The sequence below is a fragment of the Salvelinus namaycush genome, chromosome 26 (assembly GCF_016432855.1).
Source record: "Salvelinus namaycush isolate Seneca chromosome 26, SaNama_1.0, whole genome shotgun sequence".
Lineage (NCBI taxonomy): Eukaryota > Metazoa > Chordata > Actinopteri > Salmoniformes > Salmonidae > Salvelinus > Salvelinus namaycush.
Window position 1 is genome coordinate 18,893,680 of NC_052332.1, and position 27,859 is coordinate 18,921,538.

A 27,859-nucleotide genomic window follows, 5' to 3' on the forward strand; every position below is an offset into this window, starting at 1 on the left:
CCCCCCCCCCCCCCCCACCCAATTGGGAGACAAGCTCAGCCACTCCGAATAAGTTTTTCCCCACAAAATGGATTTATTACAGACAGAAATACTCCTCAGTTTCATCAGCTGCCCTGGTGGCTGGTCTCAGACGATCCCGCAGACAGTGACCTGTATTCATGGACGCAAAGGGATGCCAGGCTACCTGCCCCCCCACAAAAAATACAAATGATGTAAAATAATTTATCTTTTGTCTCTGTGTTTCAGAATTTTCCTTCAATTTGCAAGAGGCTGAATGTATCTCACAAGCGAAAGCATCTGAGTGAGCGAAACAGCACCCCTCTGTCTCTCTACGTGTAGGCCATCTATCTATCTCATACTGTCTGGTCCAAACGAGTATGACATTGTTGTCGCCCATAGCATTGAATGCAAGGGAAGCCAGTGAGCATTTGGCCTCCCTTGACAAAAAAAGTATGCAAAAATAGCCAATCATCGTTGAGCTAGACTGAGCGAGCTCAACTGTGAATGGTCCTGGCGAAAGAAAGAAAAAAAGTGTTTGGGGAAGCCAGCTTGGATTTGGCGTCTCTTCTATCAAATCGCTTTGAGAGCATACGTCATTAACAGAAACAACTTATGTTGTTGCATCTCGTTGTCTTGTTCTCAGATGGCTAGCTAGCTAGCTAAAATGGTCCCTTTCCTAAATTAGCCATGGTTGGAGATAGGGATTTGGACTTGTAGTTTTACTTAATTCTCCGTACTGGCCAATGATTATAACGGTGATTCTGATCCAACCATAAATTCATACATTGTTGTGCCCCTGGCCTGAATGGATGGAAGTACAATATGTAGCTAGATGTAGAAGGCTAATGTTAACTAACATTGCCCATAATTGGAAGTTAGGCTAGTGAGCAAGCATTTTAGCCAGGTAGTCTAGGACAACAAAAAATACAAGTGTGTACTGTCATAGACCGCTTCGTCAACATGAAAGAGAGGAAGATGGCATTGGCGTTTCTCTACAAGTAGGGTGAGTCAACATGTGTTTCTACTTGCATGAACGCATGCGCAAGCACACAAACAGAAATCAGAACCATGGACAGCCACATCATATTTAGCTTATGTTGATTGGACTAAATCATTTTTGGTACATTTTAGTTGTCAATGTATTAGACTAAGCAGAGGTGATTTGATGATGTTGAAATGTTGAAGTTGAAATGGTGCTGGAATAGTGGAGGCAGCTCCTGTTTTCTTTGTGACTTGCAGTAACTCTCTGTGGTTCTAAATCAATAGTTGTTTAGTGGTCTGAAAATGTCTGAAACATTAACTTGCTTGACCATGCTGTAGGTCATGTAACTGTCTATTACATGCGATATGTGTCATGGACTTCACCGGACAGAGGTTGCTATCCCGTTTTGTGATAAAACAAGGGTGTGGTTGAATTTATTCTGTCTCTGTCTTCTCATTGTCTCGGCCTTTAGGCCTATATATCACAGACACAAGGCATATGAATTAACAGCAAACAACGCAATTATTACACACAACACGTAAGTTGTAATATGGCTTTGGGGTTGGGTACGCAGATGAGCATCTCTGAGACGGTTTCTGACAGTTTGTACAGAAATTCTACAGTTTCATCAGCTGTCCGGGTGGCTGGTCTCAGACGATCCCACAGGTGAAGAAGCCAGATGTAGAGGTCCTGGGCTGGCGTGGTTACACGTGGTCTGCGGTTGTGAGGCCGGTTGGATGTACTGCCAAATTCTCTACCTTATGGTAGAGAAATTAACATTAAATTCTCTGGCAACAGCTCTGGTGAACATTCCTGCAGTCATCATGCCAATTGCACGCTCCCTCAAAACTTGAGACGTCTGTGGCATTGTGTTGTGTGACAGAACTGCACATTTTAGAGTGGCCTTTTATTGTCCACAGCAGAAGGTGCACCTGTGTAATGATCATGCTATTTAATCAGCTTCTTGATATGCCACACCTGTCAGGTGGATGGATTATCTTGGCAAAGGAGAAATGCTCACTAACAGGGATGTAAACAGATTTGTTCACAACATTTGAGAGGAATAAGATTTTTGTGCTTATGGGACATTTCTGGCATCTTTTGTTTCAGCTCATGAAACATGTGACCAACACTTTACATGTTGCCTTTATATTTTTGTTCAGTACATCTTTTTGTAAGGTCTTCATGGTGAGAAAGAAGATTGTGGTCCGTGTTGAAGGAGGGGAGAGCTTGACTTATCTGGCCTGTTGGTATGGAAACCACCATGGCACCCAGCCTCGACTAGGCTTTTCGTAGACTTTGTCCAACAAGTCAGGTGATAAAAAAACATGCCCTCCATAGTGTGGTCTTTGGAGATTTCATTACACAACAGAGGTGCATTGCACATCTGCGTCTATATCAACTCATCTTCCAGTATCTCTTCACACTTGATTGAGTGGCTGACTCCTGCTTCTAGCAGTCTATGTGGTATATTCTACTCTTTGAGCTCAGCGTTTGTCATCTCCAGCCACTGCAGCCCAGGCTGACTGGAGGGCCACAGATGCTCGCAATGATACGCAAGAACAGGTGCATACGAGCAGAGTGCTCAACTACGGCCAACTCTGGGGTTACCACCGCCAATGGGTGTCTCGCAGACAAAGTGGCACTACACTGGCGGCGATATAAATAAGGCCATTACGTAACTGTTTCTAGGCCCGTATGCTTCTGAAATAAATGATACAGTAGCCTAGATGTAACTGCATACACAAAAGGGCATTGTTTTACCCCAAATTTGAAGCTGTTGTGTTCCTCTTTCTCCCAGCCTCCCCTATTGCTCCTTCCTTTTACAGGTATGGGCCCTCATTTGATCGCATGGACTTCTACCCGCTGCTCCACTCCAGCCAAGCTTTTTCAGGTACATGTAGACTTCTCTACATTCTCGCCCATGCCACAAAGTACCGAAATCAGACCAACCTGCATCATGTTCTGTCCTATTTAGCTTCCAACACAAAATGTCAGCTTAAATTAGAGTCATTAAAAGCTAACTTGATGTATTCATTTAGACTGTTGTGGCTTCAATGGTACTTCCTGAAATGAATCAGGCTGTGTAGCACAAGGTCGATACAGGCCTCTCTCCATTCCATTAGCAGCTCACCCCCAAGCTATCTGTTGGTGGCTGCCATGTTGGAGTGTTGAACCCATAGTGATGCCCTGGGAGCTGATGTAACCCTGGGAGCTGTGAAAGAGAAGGCAGGCTCTATCTTCTCTACAATGTGTATATGCTAAGTAGTGGAGCAGGATGCAATTCTGTGGCAGTCTAGATAGGTTAATGAGTCAGCATTGATTGGCTTTGTAAATGCTAGTGTTTACCCAATCCATATATTCTTTTGGCCATTTTCAGTGTGTGTGTGTGTGTGTGCATGTACGTGTGTGTGCATTTGTTTGTGTGGGTGTTAGTGTGTGTGTGAGAGAGGAGATGCTCCCTGACTTTCTTCAACCTCAAACAGAGAAAGGGAAGTCTTTGTGGCATGCCTCTCCTATGTTATGTTCTCTCCCTGTGATGGCCTTTCCTCAACTCTGCTTGGTCAGTCACGTCTTCCTCTCTGTCGCCTCATCTCCCCTCTGGTCCATCCATTTGTCCTGTCCGGGGAAAGGAATCCGATTTTCTCCTTGGTTGACTTGCTCAAATGCAGCAGAAAGCACTGAATGAATGATGAGCCTATTTTTAGCCAGTTTTCATTAGTCACGGACAGCTGAACTTATGGCCAGCTCAGGCTCTTGTCAGGCTAGGAACAGCTAAAACAGATTTTTAATTGGCACACTGGTCCTGGAGTATCACAACCACTGTCTGTACTCAAGCAGTTGCAGTGGTGTAAAGTACTGAAGTAAAAATACTTTAAAGTACTACTTAAGTAGTTTTTGGGGGTATCTGTACTTTACTATTTATATGTTTGACAACTTTTACTTTGACTTCACTACATTCCTAAAGAAACTCATGTACTTTTTACTCCATACATTTTCCCTGACACCCAAAAGTACTCGTTACATTTTGAATGCTTAGCAGGACAGGACAATTGTCTAATTCTTGCAGTTATCAAGAAAACATCCCTGGTGATCCCTACTGCCTCTGATCTGGCGGACTCACTAAACACAAATGCTTTGTTTGTAAATGATGTCTGAGTGTTGGAGTGTGCCCTTGGCTATCTGTAAAAAAAAAGATAAAAGGAAATTGTGCTGTTTAGTTTACTTAATATAAGCAATTTGAAATGATTTATACTTTTACTTTTGATAAAATTGTGCCGTTTGGTTTGCTTAATATCAGCAATTTGAAATGATTTATACTAAGTATATTTTTGCAATTACATTTATTTTTGATACTTAAGTATATTTAAAACCAAATACATGTAGACTTTTCCTAAAGTAGTATTTTACTGGGTAACTTTCACTTTTACTTGAGTCATTTTCTACTAAGGTATCTTTACTTTTACTCAAGTATGACAATTGGGTACTTATCCCACCACTGAGCAGCTGTCACTCACAGTGTTTGCATGGGCATCAGTCCAATAACAATTTTCTACCTAGTTTAATATCTGTGAATATGTTTTCTGCGCTTTTGTGCGATTTAGATTAGGATAATATAAAAGATAAGAATGTCTAAATGGTTTATGAATATTGTATTTAAATGACTGAATAGGAATGCATTTTGTTCATTGCATTGCAGCTCCTTACATTTCAAAATAGGTTCCACTTCAGAGTTGGGGCCAATATTTGTTTTTGGACCATTTCCATAAACTTCATGTCCACTTTGATTTCCTGAATAAACTAACAATCTAACTGATCTGCTCTCAGGTATGAACTAACAATATCTAACTGATCTGCGCTCAGGTATAAACTAACAATATCTAACTGATCTGCGCTCAGGTATAAACTAACAATATCTAACTGATCTGCGCTCAGGTATAAACTAACAATATCTAACTGATCTGTGCTCAGGCATAAACTAACAATATCTAACTGATCTGCGCTCAGGTATGAACTAACAATATCTAACTGATCTGAGCTCAGGTACAAACTAACAATATCTAACTGATCTGTGCTCAGGTATAAACTAACAATATCTAACTGATCTGCGCTCAGGTATAAACTAACAATATCTAACTGATCTGAGCTCAGGTACAAACTAACAATATCTAACTGATCTGCGCTCAGGTATAAACTAACAATATCTAACTGATCTGCGCTCAGGCATAATTGCAACCATCTACACATGCCCTCAGAAGTTCATGCCACAGTATTTAAGAGGACGAGGAGACTTGGAGCTTTAACATGGCTTTGTGGAGAGCGTGCTCCCAGAAGCTCTATGGCCTAGTTGCAGACGGTCTCTCTCTCTCCATTAAACATTTATTACCATTAAATATTTATTACCGGGGAAACCAGGCCAGCCTTATGATTATCATAATCTCTTTCTCTCTGTGTTTTTCACAGTGGTGTAAATTACTTAAGTAAAATATTTTAAAGTACTTAGGTAGTTTTTGGGGTATCTGTACTTTACAATTAATATTTTTGACAACTTTTACTCTACTACATTCCTAAAAATAATGATGTACTTTTTACTCCATACATTTTCCCTGACACCCAAAAGTACTTGTTAATAATTTTTAACAGGACAGAAAAATAGTCCTGCAATTAACACACTTATCAAGAGAACATCCCTGGTCATCCCTAATGCCTCTGATCTGGCCGACTCACTAAACACAAATGCTTAGTTTGGAAATTATGTGTGAGTGTTGGAGTGTGCCCCTGGCTATCCGTAAATGTAGGTTTTGACATTCTTACGTAGGTGTCATAACCAGCCATAAAATAATGCAATATATGCCACAACATATCATGGCAGTGTTATGACTGTATTATGACAGGTTATGCAAGTTATGTCAGCTGTTGTGACATTGTTATGACCGTGTCATAATGTGTTATGACCCTGGGTGTCAAGTAAACTTTTACCAACTATTCGTAGTGCCCTTCTATGTCCGTCTGTACCCTGCGTTACCAACCATCCTATGAGAATGACAGACTTATGTAATTGTGGACTTGTTTACGTGCTGCTGTGCGGTTTGTTGCTAACGCTACTTTGCTACCTGCCAACTTTACGGTTTTTACTTTTTAATTACCGTTTTATATATTTTTTAATTAATTAAACTTTTTCACCCTAGACGCTTTATCTGGACATGGTTCTACAGGACCTCCACCAGCCAAAGCTAAGTAGTAACATTAAGCCTTCTAATTGAAGTCGCTGTACTCATAATATACAGGAGAACAATCGCCTTACGGAACCCAAACCGGCTCCGCGCCTGCGCCATCGTGCATACATTTATTTTGTCCCCCACACCAAACGCGATCACGACACGCAGGTTAAAATATCAAAACAAACTGAACCAATGACATTAATTTGGGGACTGGTCGAAAAGCATTAAACATTTATGGCAATTTAGCTAGTTAGCTTGCACTTGCAAGCTAATTTGTCCTATTTAGCTAGCTTTCTGTTGCTAGCTAATTTGTCCTGGGATATAAACATTATGTCACGCCCTGGCCTTAGTTATCTTTGTTTTCTTCATTATTTTAGTTAGGTCAGGGTGTGACATGGGGAATGTATGTGTTTTTGGATTGTCTAGGGGTTTTGTATGTTAAATGGGTCAGTGTCTTGTCTAGGTGTTTGTATGTCTATGGCTGCCTAGATTGGTTCTCAATTAGAGGCAGCTGTGGTTCATTGTCTCTGATTGAGAGCCATATTTAAGGCAGCCATAGGCATTGGGTTTTGTGGGTAATTGTCTATGTAGAACGTTTGTAGCTTTTGTATTGCACTTACGTTTGTAGCTTCACGGTCGTTTGTTGTTTTGTTTTGTTTTGTTATAAGTGTTCGTTTCGTGTTTCACTCGTCTCTAAATAAAAGAGAATGTATTTTTCACACGCTGCGCCTTGGTCCACTCATTATCCTCAAGACGATCGTGACAGAATTACCCACCGTAACGGGACCAAGCAGCGTGTTAAGCAGCAGCAGGAGCAGCGCATAAAGGATTCTTGGACTTGGGAGGAGATACTGGAAGGTAAGGGACCTTGGGCTCAACAGGGAGAATATCGCCTCCCTCGTGAAGAGCTGGAGGCAGCTAAAGCCGAGAGGAGGCGATATGAGGAGGCAGCACGGAAGCAAGGCTGGAAGCCCGAGAGTCAAACCCAAAAATTTCTTGGGGGGGTGGCTACAAGGGAGTGTGGCGAAGTCAGGTAGGAGACCTGCGCCAACTCCCCGAGCTTACCGTGGAGCGCGAAAGTACGGGCAGACACCGTGTTATGCGGTAGAGCGCACGGTGTCTCCTGTACGTGTGCATAGCCCGGTGGGGGTTATTCCACCTCCCCGCACTGGCAGGGCTAGATTGAGTATTGAGCCGGATGTCATGAAGCCGGCCCAACGCATCTGGCCTCCAGTGCGTCTCCTCGGGCCGGCATACATGGCACCAGCCTTACGCATGGTGTCCCCGGTTCGCCTACAAAGCCCAGTGCGGGTTATTCCACCTCCCCGCATTGGTCGGGCTACGGAGAGCATACAACCAGGTAAGGTTGGGCAGGCTCAGTGCTCAAGGGAGCCAGTACGCCTGCACGGTCCGGTATTTCCGGCGCCACCTCCCCGCCCCAGCCCAGTACCACCAGTGCCTACACCACGCACCAGGCTTCCAGTGTGTCTCCAGAGTCCTGTGCGTCCTGTTGCTGCTCCCCGCACTAGCCCTGAGATGCGTGTCCCCAGCCCGGTACCACCAGTGCCGGCACCACGCACTAGGCCTAATGTGCGTCTCCAGGGTCCAGTATGCCCTGTTCCTTCTCCCCACACTAGCCTTCAGGTGCGTGTCCCCAGCCCGGTACCACCAGTTCCGGCACCACGCACTAGGCCTAATGTGCGTCTCCAGGGTCCAGTATGCCCTGTTCCTTCTCCCCGCACTAGCCTTGAGGTGCGTGTCTCCAGTCCGGTACCTCCAGTTCCGGCACCACGCACCAGGCCTACTGTGCGCCTCAGCAGGTCAGAGTCGGCCGTCTGCCCAACGCCGCCTGCACTGCTCGTCTGCTCAACGCCGCCTGCACTTCTCGTCTGCCCAGCGCCGTCTGAGCTGCCTGCCTGCCCAGCGCCATCTGAGCCATCCGTCTGCCCAGCACCATCTGAGCCATCCGTCTGCCCAGCGCCATCTGAGCCATCCGTCTGCCCAGCGCCATCTGAGCCATCCGTCTGCCCAGCGCCATCTGAGCCATCCGTCTGCCCAGCGCCATCTGGGCCATCCGTCTGCCCAGCGCCATCTGAGCCATCCGTCTGTCCCAAGCCATTAGAGCCGCCCGTCTGTCCCGAGCCGTCAGAGCCGTTCGTCAGTCAGGAGCCGCTAGAGCCGTCCGTCAGTCAGGAGCCCCTAGAGCCGTCCGTCAGTCAGGAGCTGCCAGAGCCGCCAGCCAGTCAGGAGCTGCCAGAGCCGCCAGCCAGTCAGGAGCTGCCAGAGCCGCCAGCCAGTCAGGAGCTGCCTGAGCCGCCAGCCAGTCAGGAGCTGCCAGAGCCGCCAGCCAGTCAGGAGCTGCCAGAGCCGCCAGCCAGTCAGGAGCCGCCAGAGCCTTCCGCCAGACAGGAGCCGCCAGAGCCTTCCGCCAGACAGGAGCCGCCAGAGCCTTCCCCCAGACAGGAGCAGCCAGAGCCTTCCTCCAGACAGGAGCAGCCAGAGCCTTCCGTCAGACAGGAGCAGCCAGAGCCTTCCGCCAGACAGGAGCAGCCAGAGCCGTCATCCAGCAATGACCAGCCAGAGCCGTCATCCAGCCATGACCAGCCAGAGCCGCCAGCCAGCCAGGATCTGCCAGAGCCGCCAGTCAACCAGGATCTGCCAGAGCCGCCAGTCAGCCAGGATCTGCCAGAGCCGCCAGTCAGCCAGGATCTGCCAGAGCCGCCAGTCAGCCAGGATCTTCCAGAGCCGCCAGTCAGCCAGGATCTTCCAGAGCCGCCAGTCAGCCAGGATCTTCCAGAGCCGCCAGTCAGCCAGGATCTTCCAGAGCCGCCAGTCAGCCAGGATCTTCCAGAGCCGCCAGTCAGCCAGGATCTACCAGAGCCACCAAAGCGGGTATTGACAATGGTGGAGTGGGGGCCACGTCCCGCACCCGAGCCGCCGCCATAAGAAGGCCCACCCCGGACCCTCCCCTTCTGTGTCAGGTTTTGCGGCCGGAGTCCGCACCTTTGGGGGGGGGGGGGGGGGGGTACTGTCACGCCCTGGCCTTAGTTATCTTTGTTTTCTTCATTATTTTAGTTAGGTCAGGGTGTGACATGGGGAATGTATGTGTTTTTGGATTGTCTAGGGGTTTTGTATGTTAAATGGGTCAGTGTCTTGTCTAGGTGTTTGTATGTCTATGGCTGCCTAGATTGGTTCTCAATTAGAGGCAGCTGTGGTTCATTGTCTCTGATTGAGAGCCATATTTAAGGCAGCCATAGGCATTGGGTTTTGTGGGTAATTGTCTATGTAGAACGTTTGTAGCTTTTGTATTGCACTTACGTTTGTAGCTTCACGGTCGTTTGTTGTTTTGTTTCGTTTTGTTATAAGTGTTCGTTTCGTGTTTCACTCGTCTCTAAATAAAAGAGAATGTATTTTTCACACGCTGCGCCTTGGTCCACTCATTATCCTCAAGACGATCGTGACACATTAGGTTGTTATTTTACCTGAAATGCACAAGGTCCTCTACTCCAACATTTAATCCACACATAAAACGGTCAACCGAATCGTTTCTAGTCATCTCTCCTCCTTCCAGGCTTTTTCATCTTTGAACTTATATTGTGATTGCCATCTAAACTTTCATAGTATTACCACGACAACCGGCAACACAGTTCGTCTTTCAATCACCCACGTGGGTATAACCAATGAGGAGATGGCACGTGGGTACCTGCTTCTATAAACCAATGAGGAGATGGGAGAGGCAGGACTTGCAGCTATCGGTGTCAGAAATAGAAAGGACTTCTATTTTAGCCCTTGGCAACGCAGACGCTCGTTGACGTGCACGAGCAGTGTGGGTGCAATAATTGAATACCATAGATTTCTAAATGTATTTTGCAACGCTTGCGCACGCGACGCGAGCGGTGTAGTCAGGGTATTATGGTGAGGTTAACCCTGCTGCAAGCCCAGCTTCAGACGCAATCGTTAGGCAAGGGTAATTTAAGTGTAGGAAAGGATGAAACAGTGTCTGTGCCACCAATAAGTGCAGATAGTAGTATAAATCCCCTCGCAAAATCGCCGCAGCCGGACAATTTTCCTATGGCTTCTGGAAGGAAATGCTGTAGGAATGCTCAACCGATGTCGCTAATTCAGCCGACAGAAACTTTCAACCGGTTCTCCCCATTAAGCAACGAGTCGGAGTCAGAGGCCAAGCCTTCTCTGGTCTCTCCTCCCGTTACGGGGTCTGAGACGCCGAAGCTTCCCACCATTAGCTCTGACAAATTGAAATCCCTAATCTGAAGATGGTGCTGGCTAAGGCTAAAACTGGCAAGTGTAGAGTATAGGGATATTGTTATTCACGAAGGCACCAACGATGTCAGGATGAAACAGTCAGAGGTCACCAAGCGCAACATAGCTTCAGCGTGTAAATCAGCTAGAAAGATGTTGACATCGAGTAATTGTATCTGGCTTCTCCCAGTTAGGGGGAGTGATGAGCTCTACAGCAGAGTCTCACAACTCAATCGCTGGTTGAAAACTGTTTTCTGCCCCTCCCAAAAGGTAGAATTTGTAGATAATTGGCCTTCTTTCTGGGACTCACCCACAAACAGGAACAAGCCTGGCCTGCTGAGGAGTAACGGACCCCATCCTAGATGCAGTCGCACCTCTAAAAACAAAAAACATTTGTCATAAGAAACTAGCTCCCTGGTATATAGAAAATACCTGAGCCCTGAAGCAAGCTTCCAGAAAATTGGAACGGAAATGGCGCTACACCAATCTGTAAGTCTTCCGACTAGCTTGGAAAGACAGTACCGTGCAGTATCAAAGAGCCCTCACTGCTGCTCGATCATCCTATTTTTCCAACTTAATTGAGGAGAATAAGAACAATCCAAAATGTATTTTTGATACTATCGCAAAACTAACTAAAAAACAGCATTCCCCAAGCGAGGATTGCTTTAACTTCAGCAGTGATAAATTCATGACCTTTTTTGACGAAAATATCATGATCATTAGAAAGCAATTTACGGACTCCTCTATAAATCTGCGTATTTCTCTAAAGCTCAGTTGTCCTGAGTCTGCACAACACTGCCAGGACCTAGGATCAAGGGAGACACTCAAGTTTTTTATACTATATCTCTTGACACATTGATGAAAATAGTCATGGCCTCTAAACCTTCAAGCTGCAAGCTGCATGCCCTATTCCAACTAAACTACTGAAAGAGCTGCTTCCTGTGCTTGGCCCTCTTATGTTGAACATAATAAATGGCTCCCTATCCACCGGATGTGTACCAAACTCACTAAAGGTGGCGGTAATAAAGCCTCTCTTGAAAAAGCCAAACCTTGACCCAGAAAATATAAAAAACTATCAGCCTATATCGAATCTAAGATTCCTCTCAAAAATTGTAGAAAAAGCTGTTGCGCAGCAACTCACTGCCTTCCTGAAGACAGACAATGTATACGAAATGCTTCTGTCTGATTATAGACCCCATCATAGCACCGAGACTGCACTCGTGAAGGTGGTAAATTACCTATTAATGGCGTCAGACCAAGGATCTGCATCTGTCCTCGTGCTCCGAGACCTTAGTGCTGCTTTTGATATCATCGATCACATTTTTACATTTGTCCTCTGACAAATCAACTACATTTCAGTGTTCCTCAAGATTCCGTTTTAGGACCACTATGGTTTTCACTATATATTTTACCTCTTGGTGATGCCACCTGGAAACATAATGTTAGCTTTCACTGCTATGCGGACGATACACAGCTGTACATTTCGATGAAACATGGTGAAGCCACAAAATTGCCTTCCCTGGAAGCCTGTGTTTCAGACATACGGAAGTGGATGGCTGCAACCTTTTACTTTTAAACTCTGACAAAACTGCTTGTTCTAGGTCCCAAGATACAAAGAGATCTTCTGTTGAATCTGACAATTAATATTGATGGTTGTACAGTCGTCTCAAATAAAACTGTGAAGGACCTCTGCGTTACTCTGGACCTGATCTCTCTTTTGACGAACATTTCAAGACTATTTCAAGGACAGCGTTTTTCCATCTATGTAACATTACAAAATCAGAAACTTTCTGTCCAAAATTTATGCAGAAGAATTAATTCATGCTTTTGTCACTTCTAGATTACTTTCCGGCTACCCGGATAAAGCACTAAGTAAACTTCAGTTAGTGCTAAACACGGCTGCTAGAATCTTGACTAGAACCCAAAAATTTGATCATATTACTTCAGTGCTAGCCTTCCTACACTTGCTTCCCGTTAAGGCAGGGCTGATTTCAAGGTTTTACTGCTAACCTACAAAGCATTACATGAGCTTGCTCCTACCTATCTTTCCAATTTGGTCTTGCCGTACATACCAACACGTACGCTATGGTCACAAGACACAGGCCTCCTTATTGTCCCTAGAATTTCTAAGCAAACAGCTGGAGGCAGGGCTTTCTCCTATAGAGCTCCATTTTTATGGAATGGTCTGCCTATCCATGTGAGAGACGCAGACTCGGTCTCGACCTTTAAGTCTTTATTGAAGACTCAAGCATTTCGCTACACACACATTAACATCTGCTAACCATGTGTATGTGACAAATAAAATTGTATTTTATTTGATCTCTTCGGTAGGTCATATGATTGAGTGTAGTCTTTTGTCCAGGAGTGTGAAGGTGAACAGAAAGGCACTGGAGTGACGAACCGCCCTTGCTGTCTCTGCCTGGCCAGTTCCCCTCTCTCCACTGAGATTCTCTGCCGTAACCCTATTACGGGGCCTGAGTCACTGGCTTACTGGTGCTCTTCCATGCCGTCCCTAAGAGGGGTGCGTCACTTGAGTGGGTTGAGTCACTGACGTGATCTTCCTCTCCGGGTTGGCGCCCCCCTCGGGTTCGTCCCGTGGGGAGATCTTTGTGGGCTATACTGGGCCTTGTCTCAGGGTAGTAAGTTGGTGGTTGAAGATATCCCTCTAGTGGTGTGGGGGCTGTGCTTTGGCAAAGTGGGTGGGGTTATATCCTGCCTGGTTGGCCCTGTCCAGGGGTATCGTCGGACGGGGCCAGTGTCTCCCGACCCCTCCTGTCTCAGCCTCCAGTATTTATGCTGCAATTGTTTATGTGTCGGGGGGCTAGGGTCAGTCTGTTATATCTGGAGTATTTCTCCTGTCTTATCCGGTGTCCTGTGTGAATTTAACTATGCTCCCTCTAATTCTCTCTCTCTTTCTCTCTTCTCTCAGAGGACCTGAGCCCTTGGACCATGCCTCAGGACTACCTGGCCTGATGAGTCCTTGCTGTCCCCAGTCCACCTGGTCGTACTGCTGTTCCAGTTTCAACTGTTCTGCCTGCGGCTTTGGAACCCTGACCTGTTCACCGGACGTGCTACCTTGTCCCGGGCCTGCTGTTTTCAACTCTCTCTCTCTCTGTATCGCCATCGTCATCTATGAACATTTGAACATCTTGGCCATGTACTGTTATAATCTCCACCTGGCACAGTCAGAAGAGGACTGGCCACCCCTCAGAGCCTTGTTCCTCTCTAGGTTTCTTCTTAGGTTCCTGTCTTTCTAGGGAGTTTTTCCTAGCCACCGTGCTTCTACATCTGCATTGCTTGCTGTTTGGGGTTTTAGGCTGGGTTTCTGTACAGCACTTTGTGACATCGGCTGATGTAAAAAGGGCTTCATAAATAAATTTGATTGATTGACTTATTTACATGTGTTCCTGGCCTGTCCTCCTGTGGGAGTGAAGGACTCACCTCTGTGTCCCTTTGTATCTCTCTGTCATGCAGTTTCTGCTGGGTAACATTGATGACCCTTCATGTTGGAATCACTTATGGCTTGTGTGAAACCTCTTAAGAGTTGTCATATTTACAGCAGTTATGATGTAGAGAACTATACCGATATGGGAATCTTATTATTATTTATTTTTGGATATCATGACATCCTTTTGGTCATAATCTGATCTCAATTATCATCACTTTGATAAGTAAACAAACAAGCATACACACTTCACATGCGTAATACAAGCATGAATGCACACAAACATTTGAATGCAGTTCATATGGAGCACCAGGCACAGTATGAGGAGGCTCAGTCCATTAAGTCCAGTATATAGCTCAAATAGCCTTCTGCTATAAGCTCTGCATAGACTTGGAACAGAAAATTGCACACACTCCTCTTGACACACATGTCCATAGCAGAGAACAAGTTTTTTTTTAAACATACTTGACGATATCTTGGTTTGGACCTTGTGCACAAGGACCATAGACTCTCACTTTTCTGAAATGTCACAAGTAGCATTGTTCACAGAATGAAACTCAGCTCCTTCACTTTGTGAGTTAGAGTCAGCTATTCTGATCATTATCCAAACTCAAGTACTGGCTCCAGCTCCACTCTGCCTCTGTGTTGCCATGGTGATGGACGCTGCGTTGGTGGGTGCCGTGGTCTGCAGTCAGTGTTTGACTGGTGAAGAAGGGCAGGTGGTGAGTCAAGGACTGTCCAGGGTACTGTCCTGTACCACCCTCACTCCACTGACCCATGCCCTGGTTAGTAGTGTAGTGGCCATAGAGTGGGTAACTGTAGCCCAGGTACCCAGGGTAGGTTTTGGAGGACGTGGGCAGATGGACAGGGGACATTCTATAGTCCTGGGGCATGGCTGGAGCCAAGGGGGTGTGTCCCATGTCTCTGACAGGGCCAGGACTGTTAGTCTTGTGCCCAGGGACAGTGGCTACATCACGGAGGTGAGACTCATAGCTGCGCCTGCCTTTGCAATCCTCCACTGCAGAAGATGGAGAGGGAAGTCTGCCATGCTCAACAGATCTGGAGAGAATAAAAAATATGGAGCGGGTTACTAATATGACTTTTAGTTATTGTCATCAACCCACATACAGTATGTGAACTCAAACACTCGCTGACTCAAAGTGTCACTTTTAATTGCACAGTATGGAGGTGTATTCTACACCATAGAGTGCCTGTTAAGTATAGCACTGAGTCACTGAGTTTTCTATTGGCATAATGGGTCAGGATTCTGCATATGCACGTTTGTGGGTGTGCTGGCTGTTAGAGTGGGGATTCGCCTGTATGTTGGGTTTCACCTCCAAAAAAGGTATGCTTTACAATATTGTTTTACAATCTAGTTTATAATGCTACAATGTTGCGCTTATACATGCATGCGTGTGTGCCTGGTGGTTGTACAGTACCTGTATGGTTGGTAGGACATAGATGCAGGGCCAGGCACCATCTGCTCCTCAGTGCTGTAGTCCTGTCTGTGGTCGTGGAGCTCCAGTAGTTCAGTGTGCAGGCTGTGGCTCTGGGATGGGTCCTTTTCCATGGCCCAGGGGGAGAAGAGATCCTCCTTAGCCGACACTATGTTCTCTGTTGTTCCCAAGGTTATCCCCCGTTCTGCTGGCTCACAGTCTAATGTTGCTCTTTGGAGGTCTAAATGGGAAAAGATTGTGGATCAATGAGACTGCCTATAGGCCTATGGGCTGGACAACCTTTGACATTATACAGATCTGATCAATCTAATCTTACTGTATAGAGTTAAGATTCATACCTGAAGGACTTTTGAATTCTGTTTCTCTGTCTTGTTTGGCTTTCTTTGAAGCATTTCCAGGACTCTTGTTGGATCGACACCTATAAAAAATAGACAATAACAACTTGTAAAGCACATCTCCCCGACTCACACACACGTAGTGTTATAGTTCTATTGATCCCTACCTCTTGCTATGAGTACGGGTGTTCTCCCCTTTGAATCCTTTAGCAAAGGGGTTGTGGTCAATCTTGAGTTTAGCGATCTGAAAGCAGGAGTGGAGATGAAGACATCCATTCCCAAAGAGCAAGTTAATTACGTGGGTGCGCCGTTTGTATGTTCTTAATACGTGAGTTGATAGACGGACCTTAGTGTTTTGGTAGGCCGTGACTGCAGTGAAGGAGGTCTCAGGGAAGGAGAAGTAATGGAAGTGTCCCCAGCGCACACTGTGCAGACTGTCAGCCTGGACCACAGAGAAGCGTGGGATGTAGCGATGCATAGAGTGCAGGATGATCTGAGGAGAGAACAGACACCACTAATGAGTCAACTAATAATGTTGTTTACAGAAATGACAGCTGTCTACTCTCAGACTGTGAGAGGTTGCGGGCTGGGGATTCAGTAGAGAAGGGGATACGTGTTCTTACATGGCCGTGCTGGTCCAGTGTGTGGTTGGTGAGTTTGAGCTTGAGAAAGGACACCGATTGTTTCATCCAGTAGGAGCCCGGGGTGGGGGAGTCTGGATGCACATACGTCCGACAGGGGAGCTGGGGCTCGGCTTTCCCAGCCATGTCCCACTGGCCTTTATTCCACTACAAAGAGAAAGAGAAGGGGGGAGGGGATGGGCGTTACTCAGGTGTGAAACGAACCACAAGACAAGCCTCAACACGTAGACACTCCACAAAAACTCACATACCCCCAGTATTTACACTGATATATATAAGGAATCTGTGGTGCATATTATTGCAAGCTTGAACAGTATCCTGTAGGTATGTATATAATTGCATATAATCTACCAACATATACAGGAACTGCTATAGCAAAGGAAAAACACTCCTCTCTCTCTGGAGCATATGGTCAAAAGCAATGTGTACTGAGGGGAGGGCCAGTGGATGCATGGAGGGGGTATTGCTCCCCATTCACTTTGATTGGAGCGGGGGGGGGGTTTGCTAAATGGCTGTGGCTGAACCTCCAGCCGGGGGTAGAAAAACAGGACGTAGTAATGGTCTTTGATATGCAGTGTGTGTGGTGATTGGCTGGGTGTGGGCGGGGCACCGTCTGGACTGTATGCTGGATGCAGACTGACTGCAAGCTTGTCTTCTACTTAATCTCCTGATGTTTCCTTTTAAAACAATGGCTGACTATATTCCAAACTGTGACACATTTAGCTTATCTAATTGGAACTTTCCCAATAGAAATGTAGTATTGTAATGTGTGTGATATATCAATGTGTGATATATCAATCAAATGTATTATCAATTAATATATTCTCAATCAAATGTATTTATAAAGCCCTTTTTACATCTGCATATGTCACAAAGTGCTTACACAGAGACCAAGCCTAAAACCCCCAAAGAGCAAGCAATGCAGATGTAGAAGCACGGTGCCTAGGAAAAACTCCCTGCAACTGAGGCATTATATAAGGATGGTGGGCATGTTGTTTTTACCCTGTATCTGGAGTTGTCCACCGGAACCATATCCACCATGAGGACATAGTTGGTATAGGGTTGGAGTCCAGATAGACTGACGTTGCAGTGGGGAAACATCCTCCTGATACATACAAATCCACACTAATTGTATTATCCTCTCAATTCCTGATCACAACTCTATGCGCTCTCTCAAAAAAAGCATACTAGCAGCAGATACAGTTTCACAACGTTGGCAGAGCTACAATATTGGTAATGCTACAATATGGCATGAAATGCGGGTGAAAGGTACTTTGCAGTGAACACACCACAGCATAGAATGTGTTTAGTAGATTTACACAGATCAAAAATGATGATGAAGGATATAACAACAATTGTACCGGCCATGTTTGGTGATGATCATCTCAGTCCCCAGGTTGTGGAAGGACTTCCAGAGGTCAGCCTTTTCCAGGGTCATCCTGACGTTGCCTTGGTGGTAGGGGTCAGCTGTAGGGGGGGACGGGGTCATCATGTTGGGCCTCGGCTCTGGAGAGAGAGGGGGACATGGAGCCTTACAGAGTGGAACAGTGCTGGAGAAACCCTTTGTACACAGAGATTTCCACAGACAATGCAACATTTCAACTATGCAATAGACTTGCTGTTACTCTCTTGCTAGACCACTGACTGACGTAGCAAAGGTTGAAAAAGTGATGCTTACCAGAGATATGCTGCATTGCCTGCACGGTTCCCCACAATGGTCAAAGAGAATATCAAGATCAAATTCCTTATCCAAATGTGTTTGCTGATGTCGCTGCTGTCAGACCCACATCACTGTGAGAATACTGTGAGAGGAGCTGTGGACTTAGTGGTGGTCCTTGGATCATGAAAAGTTTCCCTATCAATCTCAAAACTTTCCTTTCCATATCCTTAACTTGTGGAGTTAGAGGGGCTGACCTCTGGAGTTCATTGGTCAGCCCAGAAAGGGAATGGCCTGTGAGGACAAAGTGGGTGTGGTTACAACAGAGTGGTGTGCCTGGTTTCGAACCTTTGAAGTGTCAGACAAGGGGGTGGGAAATGGAGGGGGTGGGCATACTGTGGTGCTGTGAAGAAATAGCTGCCTGAACGTGACCTTTTGTTTCTAGAAATCACTGTTTAAAAAAATATATGTATATTTTCCAAATAAACTAATGTACCTTTATTTAACTAGGCAAGTCAGTTATTTACAATGATGGCCTACACCGGCCAAACCCGAACGACGCTGGGCCAATTGTGAGCAGCCCTATGGGACTCCCAATCACGGCCGGTTGTTAAACAGCCATCACTAACATTGAGTGGCTGCTGCCAACATACTGACTCAACTCCAGCCACTTTAATAATGGAAAAATTGATGTAATCAATTTATCACTAGCCACTTTATATTATATAATGTTTTCTTACCCTACATTACTATTCTCATATGTATATACTGTACGCTATACCATCTACTGCATCTTGCCATCTTTGATGTAATTAAATGTATCACTAGCCACTTTATTAAACAATGCCACTTTATGTAATGTTCTCATACCCTACATTACTCATCTCATATGTATATACTGTACGCTATACCATCTACTGCATCTTGCCTATGCCGTTCGGCCATCACTCATTTATATATTTTTATGTACATATTCGTATTCATTCCTTTACACTTGTGTGTATAAGGTAGTTGTTGTGAAATTGTTAGGTTATATTACTTGTTAGATATTACTGCATGGTCGGAACTAGAAGCACAAGCATTTCGCTACACTCGCATTAACACCTGCTAACCATGTGTATGTGACAAATAAATTTGATTTGATTTGATTTATTTGTGATACAGCCTGGAATCAAACCAGGGTGTCTGTAGTGACGCCTCAAGCACTGAGATGTGGTGCCTTAGACCGCTGCGCCATCCAGGAGCCTCATTTACATTGACCCCCCCCATTTGTTTTTTTACACTGCTGCTACTCGCTGTTTATTATCAAATATTTTACTTAACTCTTTCTTGAACTGCCCTGTTGGTTAAGGGTTTTAAATGGGGGAGCGGGGGGGGGGTTGAGTTATCTCCGTCCTTGACAATGGGAGGCAGTTCTGGCTAATCGTGGCCGATGGCCCCCCAGGCCTGGAGAGGTGCCGTATGGGGCCTAATGGGGCTGGCACAAGTGGCCTGTTAGCCTGAAAGGACAGAGGGAGGGGATGGGGGGATGGATGGAGGCTCCAGGGTTTCTGATGTGTGATAACCCCACCGCAGGACCCTCCATTCTGGCTGCTCTGATCCCGTGCGGCCCCTGTCTGGGTCTGGAGCACCCTCCTGATCCCCGGCTGAGATCCACACACATGCTAAACACACCCAGAGAGCAGTGAAGGAGTGACGGTCACACAGCCCAGGCACATCCTATCTGAATTTCAGACGCAATCATCATTGAGGTTTGAGAGGAATCCAGAAGTTGGGTTTGAGTCTGTGTTGTGCATACTGTATTTGTGTTAATTACTCTGTGATAAACTATTACTGCACTGTTTTGGAGCACATGACATGGATCAGATTGGTGAAAAAGTGCTTTGAATAAACATTGTTTCGATTCTGAATAGGTTACTGTGTCTGTGTGTGGACATTGTATGCAACACTTTTCATAGCACAAGGGTAGAGGGTGAGGCCTTTGTATGTGGTAGCTTTAGTGGCTATTGTCTCAAGAGTTAGTATAGGGATATAATTCAATTCACACAGTGCTAAATGGAATCTCTCATAGGGATACAACAGAGGATGTATAACAAATGCATGACTCAAACTTTGTATGTCAGTGTGAAACTCATTGTTGCAGAAGACTTAGTGTCTCTGTTCGACTTTACACCTTCAGCTTTAAGAATGTTCCAGATGGGAAAACCAGGATGACTCAGGCAGGCCTAAATACTCAGGTAAAATCAAGGTGTGTTTGTGTGCGTGGGGGTGCATATCTGTTGTACAGTAGCCTCGGAGAAGTTGAAGTACATCGGAGTGTTCAGTTAGGCCCATCTACCTTCCAGATTGACATGTAGAGACACATCCCTACTGCCTAGATCAACCTCAGCCTGGAAGGTGGAATTCTGTAGGCCTATGTGCCTGAAGTGTAGGTTTTCCAGATGACCTTTGCAACTATGATACAGTATGCATGGCAAAAATGGTTACACTTACATATCTTTTGTGTTGGGACCGTTTAATGTCAAAGAAGTTAGACATTGGCTTAATAAAGCAATAGGCCAATATACCACGGCTAAGGGCTGTTGTTAGGCATGACGCAACGCTCGACTTCATCTCAGGCCTAACAACACCTGTGCCAATACATCCTTCAAACACCGGCTTCTCTGGCGTTCTCTGGTTTCTTCAGATGAAGTTTCTCTGCTGCAGTGAGCATCTCTGTGGGACTAGCTCACCCTGGTGGATTCTGGTTGCATGGCAACCTATTGGGCTCAGCTGCTTCTGTCTCCCCACACATGCAATTCTAATAATGTGGAAAATAATCTGTCACTCAACAGATAAGAACACGTTGAACCACTAGAGGGTACTCTAATTTCTCCTATATACATTGATACTCTAATTTCTCCTATAGATTATACATTTAACAACTCTGGTATTTACTTCCATATCAACACCACTGATAGTAGGTAGCATTTAGCCTTTGCCTGCTCAATAGCACATTCAACATTATAATTGTGTTTTACATTTGAAAAGTTGAGAGAAGTCATTTCTGGGGCTTGATCATTTATTATGTGGATGAATACTTTTCACTTTAAATTAAGGATTTTATTCAATGCAAGTAGAGAGAAAAAAATATTTTTGAAGCAAGATTGATTGGAAAAGCTAAATTGTTTGTGTCAGTGAAGACATAGATACCTTACAGTATAGAACTTGAATAAGAACATCTGAATGCCTTACAACACACTGCTTTATAAGGTTGATTGTAGTTGAGAATTTAATTAAAGATTTTCTAACTGAAGTGATGGAAGTATGATTTTATTTATCCACTTTAGAACAGTGCTGTGTTTAGGATCCAGACTAGTTAGTGTAAAATGTTATTTTACTGGTGTCCCAGCTCTAGGTTTGATGTCATTTGCGTTCAATCTAATGTGAAGGCAATTCCTTTTAGTGCCCTCTTCTCTGACCCAGTCATCTGATATACAGTCATGACTGAAATGATTGGCACCCTTGATAAAGTTGAGCAAAATAAAACACTAAAATAAATCATACAAATACTGAGCTATATTGCCACACACACTGACTTTGCCCTTCTACCTCACCCCCTAAACACACACACACACACACACACACACACACACACACACACACACACACACACACACACACACACACACACACACACACACACACACACACACACACACACACACACACACACACACACACACACACACACACACACACACACACACACACACACAATCCCCTGCACCTGTACTTTTGTCACCAGAGAGAGTGACTAGTCCAGTGTTAAACGTGTCCCTAGCCCTGAGCCAGCCCCAGCCAGTGTACTGCGTCTGTACTGAGGAGATGAGCGGGATGGGGAGGGACGGAGTCAGACAAGGTGCTGCTGCACCACAGGAACGCTGCCAATAGGAACTCAGTGACCCTCCTCTTCTCTCTCCTCCCCGCTCTGCTCTGCTATCTGGATAAGATTACACAGCACCACCATCGCCATGCTGATACCAGTGAATTACCCATCAGGGAGAGAAGGAAGATCAGGTCATGGAGGAGTAAATGGAAGAAGAGAAAAGGTGGAGCAAGAGAGGAAAAGGAGGAAAAACATCAAAACAGATGGAGGAAGAGGAAAGAGATAAAAGCAGAAACAGGCAAAGACACAAAAAAGGTGTTTTCTTTATTTGTTGTGTCAGACTGTTGTGCCCTTAACACAGGGCTTCACCAACACCTACAGTGGGACTGTGACACTCCACAGTAGTGTGTGTGTGTGTGTGAGTGGACAAGGCTTGTGCGGGGGAAGGGACAGTCACTTTTTCTCTTTCTCCTCTTGATGTCTCCAGGCTGGCTTACTTCTTAGCTTTGCCCTGGGCAGCCACGGCCTCCATGGCCTTCTTCACAGTCTCAGCGTCTCCCAGGAAAGCCATGGGCTTGACGGGCTTCAGGTTTGCGTCAAGCTCGTACACGATGGGGATACCTGTTGGCAGGTTCAACTCCATGATGGCAGCGTCTGACATGCCTGACGAGACAGACAGAAAGACGTGTTAGGAGTGAGCAGAGGATAGTGTGTGAAATCAAGACTGATCATTCACATAGAGGAAATTCACATAAGGCAATGTATTTGACATATGTATTCCAAGTGGAGTGGAAGTACAGATCCTCAAAGGCTGGTATATTTCTTAGCTAGTACCACCTTTGACAGGGGAGGTCGTCCATACTCCTCTTTCAGGGGGGCCACTAAGTAGCTTGTTTCAGCAGACCTTACCTTTCTCTGCCCTTTCCCTCTGCCCTCTTGTCACCCCCTCTCCCTCTGCAACCCTGCCACCCAGCAACCCTGTCTGCATCACCCCGGTCCCACCACTCCTGGAGAATGCAGAACCTTTCTGCAGAAAGGTCGTGTCAGTAACGGGAACCGTGCCCATGGCCTTTTCCACTGTGTCTGTCTGAGCTCCAGGGAGAGAGCCCAAGCTATTTATAGACTCCTGGTTATCTGGAAATGTGCCTTCAGAAAATATTTACACACCTTAAGTTTTTCCACATTTGGTTGTTACAGCCTGATTTTTTTTTACACAGTACCCCATAATGTCAAAGTGGAATTATGTTTTGAGAAAAATATATATATTCATTAAAAAAAAGCTGAAATGTCTTGAGTCAATAAGCATTCAACCCCTTTGTTATGGCAAGCCTAAATACGTTCAGGAGTAAAAATGTGTTTAACAAGTCACATAATAAGTTGCATGGACTCCATGTGCAATAATAGATTTTAACATGATTTTTGAATGACAACCTCATCTCTGTACCCCACACAAACAATTATCTGTATTGTCCCTCAGTCGAGCAGTAAATTTCAAACACATATCCAACCACAAAGACCAGGGAGGTTATCCAATGCCTCGCACATTCATAGACTTGTCCTGAAGCCACTCCTGCATTGTCTTGGCTGTGTGCTTAGGGTCTTTGTTCTGTTGGAAGGTGAACCTTCGCCCCAGTCTGAGGTCCTGAGCGCTCTGGAGCAGGTTTTCATAAAGGATCTCTCTGTACTATGCTCCGTTCATCTTTGCCTTAATCCTGACTAGTCTCCCAGTCCCTGCCGCAGAAAAACAGCATGTTGCTGCCACCACCATGCTTCACTGTAGGGATGGTGCCAGGTTTCCTCCAGACGTGACGCTTGGCATTCAGGCCAAAGAGTTCAATCAAACCAGAAAATTTTGTTTATCATGGTCTGAGAGTCTTTAGGTGCCTTTTGACAAACTCCATGCGGGCTGTCATGTGTCTTTTACTGAGGAGTGTCTTCCGTCTGGCTACTCTACCATAAAGGCCTGATTGGTGGAGTGCTGCAGAGATGGAAGGTTCTCCCATCTCCACAGAGGAACTCTGGAGCTCTGTCAGAGTGATCATCTCCCTGACCAAGGCCCTTCTCCCCCGATTGCTCAGTTTGGCCAGGCGGCCAGCTGTAGGAAGAGTCTTGGTGGTTCCAAACTTCTTCCATTTAAGAATGATGGAGGCCACTATGGTCTTGGGGACCTTCAATGCTGCAGACATTGTTTGGTACACTTCCCCAGATCTGTGCCTCAACACAATCCTGTCTCGGAGCTCTACGGACAATTCCTTTGACCTCATGGCTTGTTTTTTTCTCTGACATGCACTGCCAACTGTGTGACCTTATGTAGACAGGTGTGTGCCTTTCCAAATCATGTCCAATCAATTGAATTTACCACAGGTGGACTCCAATCAAGTTGTAGAAACATGTCAAGATGATCAGTGGAAACAGGATGCACCTGAGCTCAATTTCGAGTCTCATAGCAAAGGGACTGAATACTTATGTAAATAAGATATTTCTTAGTTTTAAAAAAGTATAAATTTGAAACAAATTCAAATAACATGCTTTTTCTTTGTCATTATGGGGTATTGTGTATAGATTTCTGAGCAAATTTAAAAAAAAATCAATTTTAGAATAATCAATTTGGCTACTACATGATTCCTTATGTATTATTTCATAGTTTTTATGTCTTCACTGTTATTCTACAATGTAAAAAATGTAAAAATAAAGAAAAACCCTTCAATGAGTAGGTGTGTCCAAACTTTTGACTGGTACTGTGTATATATATATATATATATATATATATATATATATATATATATATATAATGTATATACACTACCGTTCAAAAGTTTGGGGTCACTTAGAAATGTTCTCGTTTTTAAAAGAAAATTTAAAAAAATTGTCCATTAAAATAACATCTAGTTGATCAGAAATAAAGTGTAGACATTGTTAATGTTGAAAATGATATTGTAGCTGGAAACGGCTGATTTTTCATGGAAAATCTACACAGGCGTACAGAGGCCCATTATCAGCAACCATCACTCCTGTGATCCAATGGCACGTTGTGTTAGCTAATCTAAGTTTATCATTTTAAAAGGCGACTCTGGGATGCTGGCCTTCTAGGCAGAGTTGCAAAGAAAAAGCCATATCTCAAACTAGCCAATAAAAATTAAATATTAAGATGGGCAAAAGAACACAGACACTGGACAAAGGAACTATGCCTTGAAGCCCAGCATCCCGGAGTCGCCTCTTCACTGTTGACGTTGAGACTGGTGTTTTGCGGGTACTATTTGATGAAGCTGCCAATTGAGGACTTGTGAGGCATCTGTTTCTCAAACCAAACACTAATGTATTTGTCCTCTTGCTCAGTTGTGCATTGGAGCCTCCCACACCTCTTTATATTCTGGTTAGAGCCAGTTTGCGCTGTTCTGTGAAGGGAGTAGTACACAGTGTTGTACGAGATCTTCAGTTTCTTGGCAATTTCTCACATGGAATAGCCTTCATTTCTCAGAACAAGAATAGACAGACGAGTTTCAGAAGAAAGTTATTTGTTTCTAGCCATTTTGAGCCTGTAATTGAACACACAAATGCTGATGCTCCACATACTCAACTAGTCTAAAGAAGGCCAGTTTTATTGCTTCTTTAATTAGCGCAAACGTTTTCAGCTGTGCTAACATAATTGCAAAATGGTTTTCTAATGATCAATTAGCCTTTTAAAATGATAAACTTGGATTAGCTAACACAACGTGCCATTGGAACACAGGACTGATGGTTGCTGATAATGGGCCTCTGTACGCCTATGTAGATATTCCATAAAAAATCTGCCTTTTCCAGCTACAATAGTCATTCACAATATTAACAATGTCTACACTGTATTTCTGATCAATTTGATGTTATTTTAATGGACAAAAAATGTGCTTTTCTTTCAAAAACAAGGACATTTCTAAGTGACCCCAAACTTTTGAACGGTAGTGTATATATATATAATTATACATATTTATATTTATGTGACTGGGTGCATGTGGTGTACCATACTATGCCTACAGGCCCAGCAGCTGTATTCTCACTGAGCCACAGTAAGCAAACAGTTAGGTGATTAACTGTAATGTCATGAGTGTAGCATTACTTTAGTATTATCATTGTATTGTCATTACTACTGTGTACCATCATTACTACTGTGTATCATCATTACTACTGTGCATCATCCTTACTCGTTGCAGGCTGCAGACCTTTCAGTTTGTGCAGGGGCTATGCATCTGTTAGATCTGTGAGTCATGTGATGTTTCACAACATGCCATACTTGACATTCCTTGTGAAACATGAACTCTAACCTTTTCCCTGTACCTCCTCTCCCTATTCCTGAACACCCCCCCCCCCCCCCCCCCCCCCCCCCCGTGTCCAGCCACTGCAGCAGCCCATTATACCAACCCTCTAAGTGCTTGACAATTCCGCGGAGGCTGTTGCCGTGGGCAGCGATGATGATGTTCTTGCCAGCCTTGATCTCAGGTACGATGACATCGTTCCAGTAGGGCAGGGCACGGGCAATAGTGTCTTTCAGGGACTCACATGTGGGCAGCTCACCGGGCTTCAGGCCCTTGTAGCGCCTTGACTGGTGGGAGGACAGAACAGCATGTTGGGTTACACTGCTCAAATGTATCATCACAAAAGCAGGTGTGATGTAACATCCTAGAGGGTTGCAAATGAAACCTGGCAAAGCCTACGTAGTACCTCAAGCAGTGCATGTCAGAGGAAGTCACCCAAGTCATAGACTGTTGTCTCTGCTACCTCACAGCAAGCGGTACGGAGCGCCAAGTCTAGGTCCAAAATTCTCCTTAGCTTCTACCCCCAAGCAATAAGACTGGTGAACAATAAGACTGCCCCCTCTCCTTTGTTTTTACACTGCTGCTACTCGCTGTTTATTACCTATGCATAGTCACTTTACCCCTACCTACATGTACAAATTACTTCGACTGACCTGTACCCCCGCACATTGACTCGGTACCGGTACCCCCTGTATATAGCCTCGTTATTGTTATTTAATTGTGTTACTTAGTCTTAGTCTTGCAGGATCTCCTAAGCAAGTCATAAATCTCCTGAATATACTCCAACTGGTTTCCTTGTAAAATGGGAACATATTCCAGAGGTAGTTGCACGCAACGCTTTAAAATAATGTGTCAGGTGTTATTATTCTATGTTAGCAGTCACAGACCTACAATGTGGTTCACAAGTCTGTTTTGTGATGTACTATTATTCACCACCACCAACACCGGCCTCTTACTTCACTGATGATCTTGTGGAAGGCGTGGTCGTGTTCCATGGGGGGAGGGGGGATGTCGAAGGAACGACGCCAGATCTTGACCTGCTCCTCTCCGTGCTTCTCGGCTGTCTCTGCCTTGTTGAGACCTGTCAGACCGCCGTAGTGGCGCTCGTTCAGACGCCATGTGCGGTACACGGGCAGCCACATCTGGTCTGTGCCCTCCAGGATGGTCCACAGGGTCTTGACTGCTCGCTTCAGCACGGAGGTGTGGCAGATGTCAAACTTCATTCCGGCGTCCTTGATGGCCTTGGCACCACGTTTGGCCTCTTCCAGGCCCTTCTCGCTGAGGTCGGCATCAAACCAGCCGCAGAATTTGTTGTACTGGTTCCACTCACTCTCGCCATGACGGACGATCACCAACTTATGGGCAGTAGTCATGCTTGCAGTATTGCTTTAAATTCCTTTACCAAACACACGAGACACGGCCCTCCCTTATGGTACACATACACTCTGAGACCAACAGCCCCGAGTGACTCCTCTCACACTCTTTTTATAGCATTCTGGAATGAGGCCCTGCGTAGCAGCCGGGCGTAAACTGCTCTCCACCAATGAGGGCACTTCACCCCCTGATGGACAGCTAGGCTCAGCCATTAGGGCAGGGCCTCCCATGGACTGGAGGGACATGTCCCAGCTGGGAAGGCCAGAGGTCAGGGATTGAGCTAAAATAGCAACATGACTTTTAAACCGAGAGCTGTGAAATAAAAGTGT

General features: G+C 45.2%; 2 protein-coding genes across 2 annotated transcripts; both read right to left on the reverse strand.

Moving 5' to 3' along the window:
• Positions 1–14,493: 14,493 nt before the first annotated feature.
• LOC120020977 (T-box-containing protein TBX6L-like) lies at positions 14,494–22,014 on the reverse strand. The gene is made up of 9 exons (XM_038964649.1): positions 21,945–22,014; positions 17,704–17,848; positions 17,345–17,447; positions 16,325–16,489; positions 16,048–16,194; positions 15,869–15,945; positions 15,705–15,784; positions 15,349–15,586; positions 14,494–14,968 (listed from the first exon to the last, which is right to left on the reverse strand). The coding sequence occupies exons 1-9, from the start codon at positions 22,012–22,014 to the stop codon at positions 14,494–14,496; spliced, it is 1,500 nt and encodes a 499-aa protein (XP_038820577.1).
• Positions 22,015–22,172: 158 nt separating this feature from the next.
• On the reverse strand, positions 22,173–27,601 carry LOC120021699 (phosphoglycerate mutase 2-like). The gene is made up of 3 exons (XM_038965539.1): positions 27,113–27,601; positions 26,263–26,443; positions 22,173–22,530 (listed from the first exon to the last, which is right to left on the reverse strand). Exons 1-3 carry the CDS (start codon positions 27,527–27,529, stop codon positions 22,361–22,363), a joined length of 768 nt encoding a protein of 255 aa, XP_038821467.1. The 5' UTR covers positions 27,530–27,601; the 3' UTR covers positions 22,173–22,360.
• Positions 27,602–27,859: the final 258 nt, after the last annotated feature.

Excerpts from the sequence above, each read along its gene's own strand:
- LOC120021699 (XM_038965539.1), bottom strand. The coding sequence starts at position 27,529 with ATGACTACTGCCCATAAGTTGGTGATCGTCCGTCATGGCGAGAGTGAG. Across the intron at positions 26,444-27,112 it reads TCCACAAGATCATCAGTGAA|TCAAGGCGCTACAAGGGCCT; the intron begins GTAAGAGGCCGG and ends TCCTCCCACCAG. Across the intron at positions 22,531-26,262 it reads AATTGTCAAGCACTTAGAGG|GCATGTCAGACGCTGCCATC; the intron begins GTTGGTATAATG and ends CTGTCTCGTCAG.
- LOC120020977 (XM_038964649.1), bottom strand. The coding sequence starts at position 22,014 with ATGGCGATGGTGGTGCTGTGTAATCTTATCCAGATAGCAGAGCAGAGC. Across the intron at positions 17,448-17,703 it reads ATCATCACCAAACATGGCCG|GAGGATGTTTCCCCACTGCA; the intron begins GTACAATTGTTG and ends TGTATGTATCAG. Across the intron at positions 15,785-15,868 it reads ACCCGTACTCATAGCAAGAG|GTGTCGATCCAACAAGAGTC; the intron begins GTAGGGATCAAT and ends TATTTTTTATAG.